This window comes from Bombina bombina, chromosome 7 (genome assembly GCF_027579735.1).
Source record: "Bombina bombina isolate aBomBom1 chromosome 7, aBomBom1.pri, whole genome shotgun sequence".
In the NCBI taxonomy this organism is placed as follows: domain Eukaryota; kingdom Metazoa; phylum Chordata; class Amphibia; order Anura; family Bombinatoridae; genus Bombina; species Bombina bombina.
The window spans coordinates 286,615,584-286,628,486 of NC_069505.1; the positions used below are offsets into that span (position 1 = coordinate 286,615,584).

Sequence of the window (12,903 nt, forward strand, 5' to 3'; positions counted from 1 at the left end):
GGATCTGATGGCGTCTCATCAGAATGCCAAACTTCCTTGTTACAGATCCAGGTCAAGGGATCCTCAGGCAGTACTGATAGATGCTCTAGCAGTACCCTGGTCGTTCAACCTGGCTTATGTGTTTCTACCATTTCCTCTCCTTCCTTGTTTGATTGCCAGAATCAAACAGGAGAGAGCTTCGGTGATCTTGATAGCTCCTGCATGGCCACGCAGGACTTGGTATGTAGACCTGGTGGACATGTCATCTCTGCCACCATGGACTTTGCCACTGAGATGGGACCTTCTCATTCAAGGTCCATTCAAGCATCCAAATCTAATTTCTCTGCAACTGACTGCTTGGAGATTGAACGCTTGATTCTATCAAAGCGGGGTTTCTCTGAGTCGATCATAGATACCTTGATTCAGGCTCGAAAGCCTGTTACCAGGAAAATCTATCATAAGATATGGCATAAACATCTTTTTTGGTGCAAATCCAAAGGCTACTCCTGGAGTAAAATCAGGATTCCTAGGATTTTGTCTTTTCTCCAAGAGGGATTGGAGAAAGTATTGTCAGCTATTTCCCTAAAAGAACAGATATCTGCTCTGTCTATTCTGTTGCACAAGCGTCTGGCAGATGTTCCAGATGTTCGGGTTTTTTGTCAGGCTTCAGCTAGAATTAAGCCTGTGTTTAAACCTGTTGCTCTGCCATGGAGTCTAAATTTAGTTCTGAAAGTTCTTCAGGGGGTTCCGTTTGAACCCATGTATTCCATAGATATTAAGCTTTTATCTTGGAAAGTTTTGTTCCTAGTTGCTATCTCTTCAGCTCGAAGAGTTTCTGAACTATCTGCATTACAATGTGATTCGCCTTATCTTGTTTTCCATGCTGATAAGGTAGTTTTGCGTACCAAGCCTGGGTTCCTACCTAAGGTTGTTACTAACAGGAATATCAATCAGGAAATTGTTGTTCCTTCTCTGTGTCCTAATCCTTCTTCTAAGAAGGAACGTCTGTTGCACAACTTGGACGTGGTTCGTGCTTTGACGAAAATCTTTGGTTGTCTGCAAATTAATTTCAAACATCTTCTTTGTTTGTTGTCTATTCTTGAAAGTGTAGGGGTCAAAAGGCTACGGCGACTTCTCTTTCCTTTTGGCTGAAAAGCATCATCCGTTTGGCTTATGAGACTGCTGGACAGCAGCCTCCTGAAAGGATTACAGCTTATTCTACTAGAGCGGTAGCTTCCACATGGGCTTTTAAAAATGATGCTTCTGTTGAACAGATTTGTAAGGCTGCGACTTGGTCTTCGCTCCATACCTTTTCAAAGTTTTACAAATTTGATACTTTTGCTTCTTCGGAGGCTGTTTTTGGGAGAAAGGTTTTGCAAGCAGTGGTGCCTTCCGTTTAGGTTCCTGTCTTGTCCCTCCCTTCATCCGTGTCCTAAAGCTTTGGTATTGGTATCCCACAAGTAAGGATGAATCCGTGTACTCGGTACATCATGCTAAAGAAAACAAAATTTATGCTTACCTGATAAATTTCTTTCTTTTTCGATGTACCGAGTCCACGGCCCGCCCTGCCTATTCAAGACAGATGGTATTTTTTATTAAAAACTTCAGTCACCTCTGCACCTTATAGTTTCTCCTTTTTCTTCCTTGGCCTTCGGTCGAATGACTGGGGGGTGGAGTTAAAGGGGGAGCTATATAGACTGCTCTGCTGTGGTGCTCTCTTTGCCACTTCCTGTTAGGAAGGATAATATCCCACAAGTAAGGATGAATCCGTGGACTCAGGTAAGCATAAATTTTGTTTTTTTATTAAAAAAAAAAGCTACAAACAAACTGTAATGCCCTCTATTTTAAAGGCATTTGGGGCACTTTTAGAAAATTAACCAGAGATCTAATCACTGGTTAATTTTCGGAGCTCTAATTTGTACCCCGAGCTCACGGTAGCAATAATCAGCCACTTGTAATAACTGGTTAATTATTGTATTTGCTCGTTTGCGGGAGCGCAAAAATGTAGCACTCCACTTGTAATCTAGCCCATTATTTAATACGGCTGACATCTCTTTAGGGTCCCCTATACTTTCAAAGGGTAGTACAGCCAAACATTGCTCATATTACAAGTTGTGCGTTGTGCTTAAGTGCACCACATAACAGCTAAACTATTTAGCGCAACTTGAGACCTGGGGGTAGATTTACCAATGTCTTTCTGACATGATATGCTGTAGCGTATCATGTCCGACAGACATCGCTGAATGCTGACAGCATACGCTGTCGGCATTTATCATTGCACAAGCAACTCACCAGAACTGCTTGTGCAATGCCGCCCCCTGCAGATTTGCGGCCGCTAGTAGCCCAATCGTATAGGATCAGGCGGATTGAAGACCGCAGCCTCAGAGGCAGCTGACAAGTTATGGAGCAGCGGTCTTTAGACAGCTGCTTCATAACTGCTGTTTGCGGCGAGCCCTTGTTAAATCGACCCCCTGAAGTAAAGTGTTACAATTACAATAAAAAAACACATGTAAAACATATTCAAATAAAATATTACACATATATATATATATATATATATATATATATATAAAATATATTTTTATTATTGTAATAAATGTATAAAAAGTCTTTTAAATCATAAATTATATGGTATGTTTGACTGAGAAGGTGCTTAAAGGTGTATTTATATATGGGTGTATACATACATATGGATACAGTATATAACTATATATATTTATATTTAATATGTATGTACTGTATGTATGTGTGTATTTATGTGTGTGTGTGTATATATATATATATATATATATATATATATATATATATATATATATATATATATATATATATGTAATACGTTATTTTCTTCTGAGTGAAGAACAATGCTATTCCAACTATTTCTTAACACACTTTGGCTTAGTGCACCTTTGAGTTAGTGCTCAAGTAAAACCCAGAACAGGGTTTTGTAGCGCACCATGTAGAAGTCTATGGGGAGAGGTTCTCCAGATGTTACCGCGTCTGGGGCTCTCACTCAAGCAATAACTTTTTACTTTCACCATGTAATATGAGTGCAAGAATAGGAACAGTATCAGCACTCAATAATGCTAATATATTTATGCACCATTCGTAATCTAGCCCTAAACTAAGTGAATTCCTAGCTATTAAATGAAGACAACTAATCTCATGGCAGGCGGTATGTTATTTAGTGATGGGACACTATAAATATCTACAAGTGAGCGTGTTTTGTGCCCACAGGTGGCATTGGCTGTGCTGGTGTGGACAGAGGCCAGGCCAGGAGGTGCCTGGATAACGTGGAAATATACAATGCGGATGGTGACTTCTGGAGGGATGGCCCTGCCCTGCCCCAGCCGCTCCTCTCCCTGAGAACCAACGCTAGCTGCGCAGGAGCCGTGGAGGGCAAGCTGTACGTCTGTGGAGGGTATCGAGGAGCAGGTAACAGGGGATAAGACAAAGAGGATAGTAAACTACACCTTATGTGATTGTTCAAGCCAAGGTCTATGGGGCTTACTGTGACTTCCTGTTTGTTTTAATTGTACTGAACCACAACGGTATTGTGTTATTGTGCCGCTCATATTTATATGCAGCTTGTAGCTATAAATAGGCATTTGAATGTGATTCTACATTACTTCACTATACACTCCCCGGCCACTTTATTAGGTACACCTGTTCAATTGCTTGGTAACACAAATTGCTAATCAGCCGGTGAAGACCACAAAGTTCAAACCGAGCATCAGAATGGGGAAGAAAGAGGATTTAAGTGACTTTGAACCTGGTATGGTTGTGGGTACCAGATGGGCTGGTCTGAGTATTACAAAACCTGCTGCTCTACTGGGATTTTCATCCACAACCATCTCTAGGGTTTACAGAGAATGGTCCGAAAAAGAGAAACTATCCAGTGAGCGGCAGTTGTATGGACGATAATGCCTTGTTGAGGTCAGAATAGAATGGGCAGACTGGTTTGAGATGATAGAAAGGCAACAGTAACTTAAATAACCCCTCATTACAACCAAGGTATGCAGAATACCATCTCTGAAACTTGAAGCAGATGGGCTACAGCAGCAGAAGACCACACCGGGTGCCACTCCTGTCAGCTAAGAACAGAAAACTAAGGCTACAATTCGCACAGAGGATTGGATTGGAAAAATGTCTGGTCTGATGAGTCTCAATTTTAGGTGCGACATTCAGATAGTAGGATCAGAATTTGGCGTAAACAACATGAAAGCATGGATCCATCCTGCCTTGTATCAACGGTTCAGGCTGGTGGTGGTGGTGGTGTAATGGTGTGGGGGATATTTTCTTGGCACACTTTGGGCTCCTTAGTACCAATTGAGCATCATTTAAATGCCACGGGCTACCTGAGTATTATTGCTGACCATGTCCATCCCTTTATGACTACAGTGTAGCCATCTTCTGATGGCTACTTCCAGCAGGAAAATGCACCATGTCACAAATCTCAAATCATCTCAAACTGGTTTCTTGAACATGGCAATGGGTTCACTGTACTCCAATGGCCTCCAAAGTCACCAGATCTAAATCCAATAGAGCACTTTTGGGATGTGGTGGAAAGTGAGATTCGCATCATGGATGTGCAGCCAACAAATCTGCAGCAACTGCGTGATGCTATCATGTCAATATGGACCAAAATGTCTGAGAAATGTTTCCAACACCTTGTTGAATTTATACCACAAAGAATTAAGGCAGTTCCGAAGGCAAAAGGGGGTCCAACCCGGTTCTAGCAAGGTGTACCTAATAAAGTGGCCGGTGAGTGTATATCCCCATTATATATATATATATATATATACACATCTGCACACATAAGCATACACACAAAGAACATGCCTATAAACTCTACAAGCACATCTGCACACACATCTATATGAGCATCTCTGCCTTGCCGCTACACTTTGTCTGCATCACTTTGCACTAGAGTACCATTTTGCAGTTTTGCCTCTATCAAGCTGATTAGAGCATCACATCTTATTAAAATAAAACTCTAATCCCTCATTCTATGCACTGGAGGAATACAGGTGTAGCAGCAGAAATTAGCCTGAGATAAAACAGTGTCTGTACATGTTACACTCTGTGCACTGCAGGAATTAGACTGAGATAAAACAGTGTCTGTATATGTTACATTCTGTGCACTGCAGGAATTAGACTTAGATAAAACAGTGGCTGTATATGTTACATTCTGTACACTGCAGGAATTAGACTGAGATAAAACAGTGTGATGCGGGAATCCAAACGTGGACCCGTTGCTCAGTGTGCCTAGAGGGATATGGCTGCACCTCACTGACGAGGCCCACAATAGGCCGAAACGTACGTCTGGGGTTTTGCTGTTTCTCTCGTTCAGAGAGGGATTGCCTGGTATTTCAGGGCTGGACTATACTGTGAAGTCAGGATCAGACTGATATGCTTCAGGAGAGTTCTTCTCTGTGAAAGGCACATATTGTGAGGAATCAGTGTAACACCCTTCTATGTGTATCTATGTTTAATCAGCCACTCAGTCTCACACCCCACTTCGGGTATTATTTCAAGAATAAACCCTGGTTTGCTCATAGACATGAGGGTGACCTGCATAGGTCAAAGGTAGTGGAACAGTACTGCAAAGTACCTATACACTGATGAGTAAATGAAGGTAGCTAAACTAACTAAAAGCAATATGTGAGAGGTATGTGTGAAAAGTAAAATACCAGAGCTCATAGAATAGATAAATGCAGCAGAACTTTAAGTGTGTAAAATGTGTTTTGTATCGTCTCAGGCAAGAACAGTGGTAAAGCAACAGTTTTGGTATGGTATAGCACAAGCAAACTGAATGGAAGTAGATTGAAACTTAAATGGACACAATACCATAAATTTGTTGTGATCTCCGGAGCTGTTTGAGCTAACACACTGCAAGACTTCAGGGAATCCTGTGACTGAGACTCAATTTTGGCGCGCCGCTCTGCAGAGTGACGTAACATGCTCCAGCGTGTTTGCGGTGCAGTACTGTGAGGAAAGGAAAACTGGTGAGAAAATGCAAGTTATAAATTACCAATCAGATGGTAAGATTGAGGTCCGATATTGAGGAGTAACAAGACGAAAATCCAGAATACATAAATAAGACTTCAGGTTCCAATTGAGGAAATTCTAATAGTGGCTAGCATAAAGATTCCAGTGAATTCAAATTACCTAGCAACGTATGGTGTGCAAGGTAAGCTTAAATAGGAAGTGCTGGTCACATGATGTAAAAGTTAAAGTGACAGTATGACGATCAGCTGTATCCTGACACATATTGAGCAAAAAGAGTCTGCTTCTTGGGTGGTAACTAGCCATAGAGCAAGCTATTATGCTATTGTTCGTTCCCAGGTTGAGCACTTCTCTCTTTTTATTTATGCAAATTATGACATTTTGGGAAGTCTCCCTAAGTGTGATGCGGGAATCCAGACGTGGACTCGTTGCTCAGTGTGCCTAGAGGGATATGGCTGCACCTCACTGACAAGGCCCACAATAGGCCGAAACATACGTCTGGGGTTTTGCTTTTTCTCTTTCAGTGAGGGATTGCCTGGTATTTCGGGGCTGGACTGTACTGTGAAGTCAGGATCAGACTGATATGCTTCAGGAGAGTTCTTCTCTGTGAAAGGCACATATTGAGCAAAAAGAGGCTGCTTCTTGGGTGGTAACTAGCCATAGAGCAAGCTATTATGCTATTGTTCGTTCCCAGGTTGAGCGCTTCTCTCTTTTTATTTATGCAAATTATGACATTTTGGGAAGTCTCCCTAAGTGTGATGCGGGAATCCCGACGTGGACCCGTTGCTCAGTGTGCCTAGAGGGATATGGCTGCACCTCACTGACGAGGCCCACAGAAGGCCGAAACGATCAGCTGAGGTTGCTTCTCGGGCCTTTGGCTTGGATCAAGTGCAGTTTTCTGTGCTTGGTCATGGCTGAAAGATTTGCTGCCTGGAGACCTGCTCCTTCGGCCTGGGGTCCTTTCCCTTTGGGGTTTGGGCTCCTGCTGCTATTGGGGGGGTGGCTACTCCTTAGGCGTAGAGCAACTGGGTAGTAGGGCCGTCCCCTTGGCCTTGTGGCATCATCCCTGGACTTCAGCCACATGCTGCTTTTGGGGGGGCGCTCTGAAATCCAGCCTAAAGAGGCAATAGGGCAAATATGGCTACCAATGTGCCAAATGTTCCCCATACACTTCGGGTGTTGATTTCTGAGGACTTTCGAGAGAAGATTGGTTTGGCTCATGTCCAGCAGGTGGTTTTGGAGGGTGTTTTGAAGATGCCAAGAGCAAGTTTGCATTGTGTTCAGTCATTCCCTTCAAGAGGGATTTTTGATGTGGCTTTCACAGATGAGCATTATTTACAGACCTGCTATCAACGGACTATTGATATGGCTGCTGCTCCAGAGTTGGTTGGCATGAAATTTGTTGCCTGTGTGCAGAGAGAGAGAAGAATCCCGGTGACAGTACATATGTACAACCCTTGGGTCACTGATGTGGAAATTCGTCTGTTTCTTTGTCGCTACTTTGATGATGTTCAAGGAGGTAGCAAGCTGAAGAATCAGTTTGGGACTTTCAATGGAAAGCGCAGGTTCTGGGTGCGGTTTGTGCCAGATGAATTAGGTATTGGTGGAAAGAAACACCCTCCACAGACTTTCACCATTGGTGGAAATAGAGGTTTCCTATATTATGATGACATGCCTCTTTTTTGCCGTAGTTGCAACCTGTTTGGTCACATTGCTGAAAATTGCCCAGGTGCCAGATGTCGAAATTGCGGTGAGGAGGATCATCTTGTTGCCCACTGTAGTAAACGCCGGACCTGTGACCTGTGTGGTTCTTCAAGTCATCTGTGCAGGATGTGTCCTTTGAAGATGTTTCAGGGGCTTAATAGAGTGAAGCATTCCTATGCTGATGTTGCAAAAAAAACATCTTCAGTTGCAGTTGAGCCATCTGTGAATGAGGAGGAGGTCTCTGATGAGGCATTGAACTCTATATTACCTCTTTTGTGTAAGAAATCTGCAGTTGGGGTCCCTGTCGGAGAGGTGTCTGATGTTCCTGTGGTGGTTCCTGTGGCTGAGAAGGTAGAGGAAGCCCAATCTCATCTTCAGGAGGTGGATCTTGCTACATCTAATGTGATAGCTGCTTCAGATGTTCTTGAAGCCCTGTTGCCCAATTCTGTGGATGATACTGTTGCTGTTCCTGGGACAGAGAATTTTTCCTTCACTGAGTCATCTTGTGATGCTGCTCTTGATGCTGTTCTTTGTGAAGGGGAGAACATTGATTGGTCTGCTGTTGTGTCCTCTAGTTCTGAGGAGGATATGGACACTGAAGGGAAAAAATCTGCCTCCAAGCGAAAAATAGATGCGGATTCTGATGGATGAGAGAGTCCTGATTTGAATCTTCCAGTAGTTAAGGGTGCAGATCCAGATACTACAAGTGATGCTGACTCTTTCATTTCAGAGTTTCCTTCTGTCTCTACTAAAGACGTTCCTTCTGACTCAAGCCAGTGTATAGGTGACTTTTCTGATGCCTCTTCTGTTGGTTATCTAGATAAAAGAGATGTGAACCAACTTGCTGAAGTTACTGGTTATGAGGCTGGCAAACGGGAGCCAAGGAGGTCGGAACGTCACAGAGGCAGATTTAAAGGATCTCCTTTGAGTCCTAAGAAAAAGAAAGGAAAGAAGAAGTCCTGATGTTGTTTCTTTTTTTTTTTTTTTCTTTAATTAATTTTTGTGATGTTTCTGACCATTTCTTCCCTTAATGTCAGGTGTATGACAACTATAGCAAGGAGAGCTGCAATTTTTAAATTATTATCTGTATGTTCTGCTAATATTTTTTGTTTGCAGGAATGTGGTCTCTCTGAACATCCTAAATGTGCTGACTGGGAATATGGTCCTAAAGTATGGTCTTGTTCTTCTGATAGGAATGGGGGGGGGGGGGGGAGTTTTGTTTAAGGGGTTTAGTTTTTCTATCCTTAATGTAGTTCATATTGTCCCAGGTCGGGTACTTTTGGTTAGTTTTAGTTTTTGTGGGACTGTTTTTCGTTTGTTTAATGTATATGCTTCTCCAAATAGGGTAGAACGTTTGCTTAATTTTGAAACTTTAAAGTTTTTTCTGCCAGGTCGAGAGTCAACTTTTTTGGTTGGGGATTTTAATTGTATTATTAAGAATGGGGACAGAGAGGGTGGGAGTGATTGTAGGGTGGATAGCTCAGGGAAGTTTTTACTTGATTTGCTTAAATCTTTCGGTTTGAAGGATGCCTTCGGGTCTGTTTCTTTTTCAGGGGAGGGTTTTACTTTCTTTAGTGATAGTGGTGGGATAAAATCTCGAATTGATTTTTGTTTTTTATCTAAATTTTTATGTGTTGATGATTTTTCTTTAAAGCGGATGCCCTTTACGGATCATGCCCTTTTGATGTGTAAGGTGAATTGTGATTTGAAGATCAAGTATGGTAAGGGTGTTTGGAAACTGAATGTGGATTTGTTAGAAGATGAGAAGTTTAAGCGTCAGTTTGTTTGGATGTATGAAAGGTGGCGTGAAAGAAAATGTGATTTTAGTAATGTGCTTATGTGGTGGGAATGGTTGAAGGTGGAAATAAAGAGGTTTTTTATTAAGAAAGGCTGTGAGAAAGCTAGAATGGAAAGGGAGTTGTATGATAAATGGTATCTGAGGTTGTTGTATTTGTATGAATTGAGAAATTGTGGTATTGATGTGCACGAGGAAATTGCTGAAGCAAGAAAGATAATTAAAAAGTGTATGCATGAAAAAGGAAAGAAAATTGTTTTTATGGCAAGATTGGAGAAAATGGAAAAGGATGAGTCTTGTAGTAAATATTTTTTTAAGAAAGCTTTTGAAGGAAAGACTGGTTTGTTAGTGTTTTTGATAAGGTTGAATGTGAAGTTAATGGTACAGATGGTGTTTTGCGTGAAGTTCATGGGTTTTACAGTGAGCTGTATAAAGAAAAAACAAGAGATGTTTTATTGGAAAATGAGTTGTTGGAAAACATTGAGGTTAGGTTGGAAAAATATGATAATGATTTGTTAGAAAGGGATCTAAGTTTGGATGAGATTGCAGAGGTTGTTAGGAGTTTTAAGAATGGGAAGGTACCTGGTTGTGATGGTTTGCCTGTTGAATTTTATACTTGTTTTTGGAATTTGATTGGGGTTGATATGTTGGATGTTTGTAAGTTTGTTTTTAGAATGAATGTTTTGCCTGTTTCAATGAAGAAAGGTTTGATTGTTTTGTTATTTAAAAAGGGTGATAAGAGAGATTTGAGGAATTGGAGGCCGATTACGTTGTTGAATGTTGACTATAAGGTTATTGCAAAGGTGTTGGCAAATAGAATGCGTGGAGTGATTGGTAAGGTTGTGGGTGAAGAGCAAGTGTGTGCTGTTCCTGGGCGTCAGATTTCTGAAAGTTTGTTGTTACTACGTGATGTACTGTGGTATGTGAGGGAGAGGATGAGGTCTGTTGCTGTTGCTATTGTGGATTTTGAAAAAGCGTATGATAGGGTAGTGCATGATTTTATGTTTCATGTTTTAGAACGTTTAGGTTTTTCTGGTAAGATTATTGGATGGTTTAAATGTTTGTATAGTGATATTGTGAGTCAAGTCCAGGTTAATGGTTTTTTGACTGAGGAATTTTGTGTTAAATCTGGAGTGCTTCAAGGATGTCCTTTGTCTCCTGTGTTATTTGTATGTGTCATTGAGCCATTATTAACTAGTTTGAGGAAGGATAAATTAGTTAGAGGTGTGAGTGTTCCTGGTAGTAATGGAAGGTGTTTAAAAGTGATTGGGTATATGGATGATGTGAGTGTGGTATGTGAGACTCAGGCTGGTTTGAGGAGGGTGAAAACTTTAGTTGAATGTTTTTGTATGGCAAGTGGTTTCAGAGTTAATTGGAATAAGTGTAAAGTTAGTTTTTGGTAATGATAGGGAGATTGATTCTTGTGGATGGCCTGTGACTGAAGGTGCAATTGAGGTGTTGGGTGTGAAATTTAATGTGGATTTGAAAGGCTTGGAAAGTTGGGAGAATGTTTTTGATAAAGTGAGTAGAAAACTTCAGTTTTGGTCTTTAAGGACTTTATCTTTGGAAGGAAAAATGTTAGTTATTATATCGGTTTTGATCCCTATTATGTTATATTTGGCGTTAGTTTTTCCGCCACCTGAGAGGATTTTTCGGAGAATTTTTAGAGTGTTGTTTTCTTTTTTCTGGAGTTCTGGTATGGAGCGTTTGAAATGAGATGTTGTTGTTAAGAGTAAGAATGTTGATGGTAAGGGTTTTCCAAATGTGGAGAGATTTTTGGCTGTGAAATATGTTAGTAGGTGTGTGGTTCTGAGTGGTAAGGATAGCATGGCTGGTTGTATGGTAAAGTATGCTTGTGGAAATGTTTTAAGACGATATGGTTTATTTGAGATTGATAGAAAGAAACCGGTATGTTTTGCTGTTCCGTGGTTTTATGTAAGGGTGGAATGTTGGATTAAAAAATATGGTTTGGAGAATGTTAGTAGGGAGATGTGGTGTGCAAACAGAATGGTGTTGAAAATGTTGGAGAAGAAGGAAGGTCTTGAGTTGATTGGGGGTTTGAATGAAAATGAATGTGTGTTGGTATGGAAAAATGTGTGTAATAAGTATTTGATGAATAGGCAGAAAGATATTAGTTGGATGAGTGTGCATAAGTGTTTGCCAACAAGGGATTTTCAGAGAATGCGTCGTTTAGTGGCTTCAGAAGTGTGTCCTAGAGATGGTTGTTTTCAAAGCGAGAGTGTTATTCATTTGTTTTGGAATTGTGAGTATGCTAGGGATGTTTGGAGAAGTTTGAAAAGGATGATTAAGGGTTTGACTGGAGTGCAGTTTTTTACTTTTAATATGATAATGTATGGTTTGTGTGGAAGTGGTGTGGAAAAGGAGAAAGCAAGATTGATATGGTTGTTGGCATGTTGTGTGAAGGAGGTTTTGTGGGATGTGCGTAATATTTAGATTTTTAAGAAAGAGGTAGTTACTGTACGTAATTGTGTGGGTATGATCCGTGGGAAGTTGTTTTTGTATTTTTCTTTTGATAGGAGGCGATATTTAGTTTTTTTTTTTTTTCCTACAGTTTGTTTTTGTCTGTATTTGAAATATGTTTAATTTTATTTTGTGTGATTATTTAAGTTTAATGTTTGCATTTTGATTTTTTTCTGATGACAAAAATTTGGGTCAATATTTCAGTTTTGTAACAAGAGATATTTTGTTTGCATTTGTTATTATGATTTTATTTTGTATATATGCATATATGATTATTTTTCTAATAAAAGAATTACGAAACGTACGTCTGGGGTTTTGCTGTTTCTCTCGTTCAGAGAGGGATTGCCTGGTATTTCGGGGCTGGACTGCACTGTTAAGTCAGGATCAGACTGATATGCTTCAGGAGAGTTCTTCTCTGTGAAAGGCACATATTGAGCAAAAAGAGGCTGCTTCTTCGGTGGTAACTAGCCATAGAGCAAGCTATTATGCTATTGTTCATTCCCAGGTTGAGCGCTTCTCTCTTTTTATTTATGAGATAAAACAGTGTCTGTACATGTTACATTCTGTACACTGCAGGAATTAGACTGAGATAAAACAGTGTCTGTACATGTTACATTCTGTGCACTGCAGGAATTAGACTGAGATAAAACAGTGTCTGTACATGTTACATTCTGTGCACTGCAGGAATTAGACTGAGATAAAACAGTGTCTGTATATGTTACATTCTGTGCACTGCAGGAATTAGACTGAGATAAAACAGTGTCTGTATATGTTACATTCTGTGCACTGCAGGAATTAGACTGAGATAAAACAGTATCTGTACATGTTACATTCTGTGCACTGCAGGAATTAGACTGAGATAAAAAAGTGTCTGTATATGTTACATTCTGTACACTGCAGGAATTAGACTGAGATAAAACAGTATCTGTACATGT

At 40.6% G+C, this 12,903-nt stretch overlaps 1 protein-coding gene across 3 annotated transcripts in view; it reads left to right on the forward strand.

The window, feature by feature from the left end:
- KBTBD12 (kelch repeat and BTB domain containing 12) overlaps positions 1–12,903 on the forward strand; it is a 247,290-nt gene that overhangs the window by 179,166 nt on the left and 55,221 nt on the right. For 2 of the 3 annotated variants that reach the window (XM_053720829.1, XM_053720830.1), the window contains exon 5: positions 3,217–3,414. The exons of the other annotated variant lie outside the window; for it this stretch is intronic. In XM_053720829.1, coding sequence (XP_053576804.1) covers positions 3,217–3,414 — 198 coding nt within the window. The remainder of the gene's footprint in view (positions 1–3,216; positions 3,415–12,903) is intronic. 3 annotated transcript variants of the gene reach the window in all.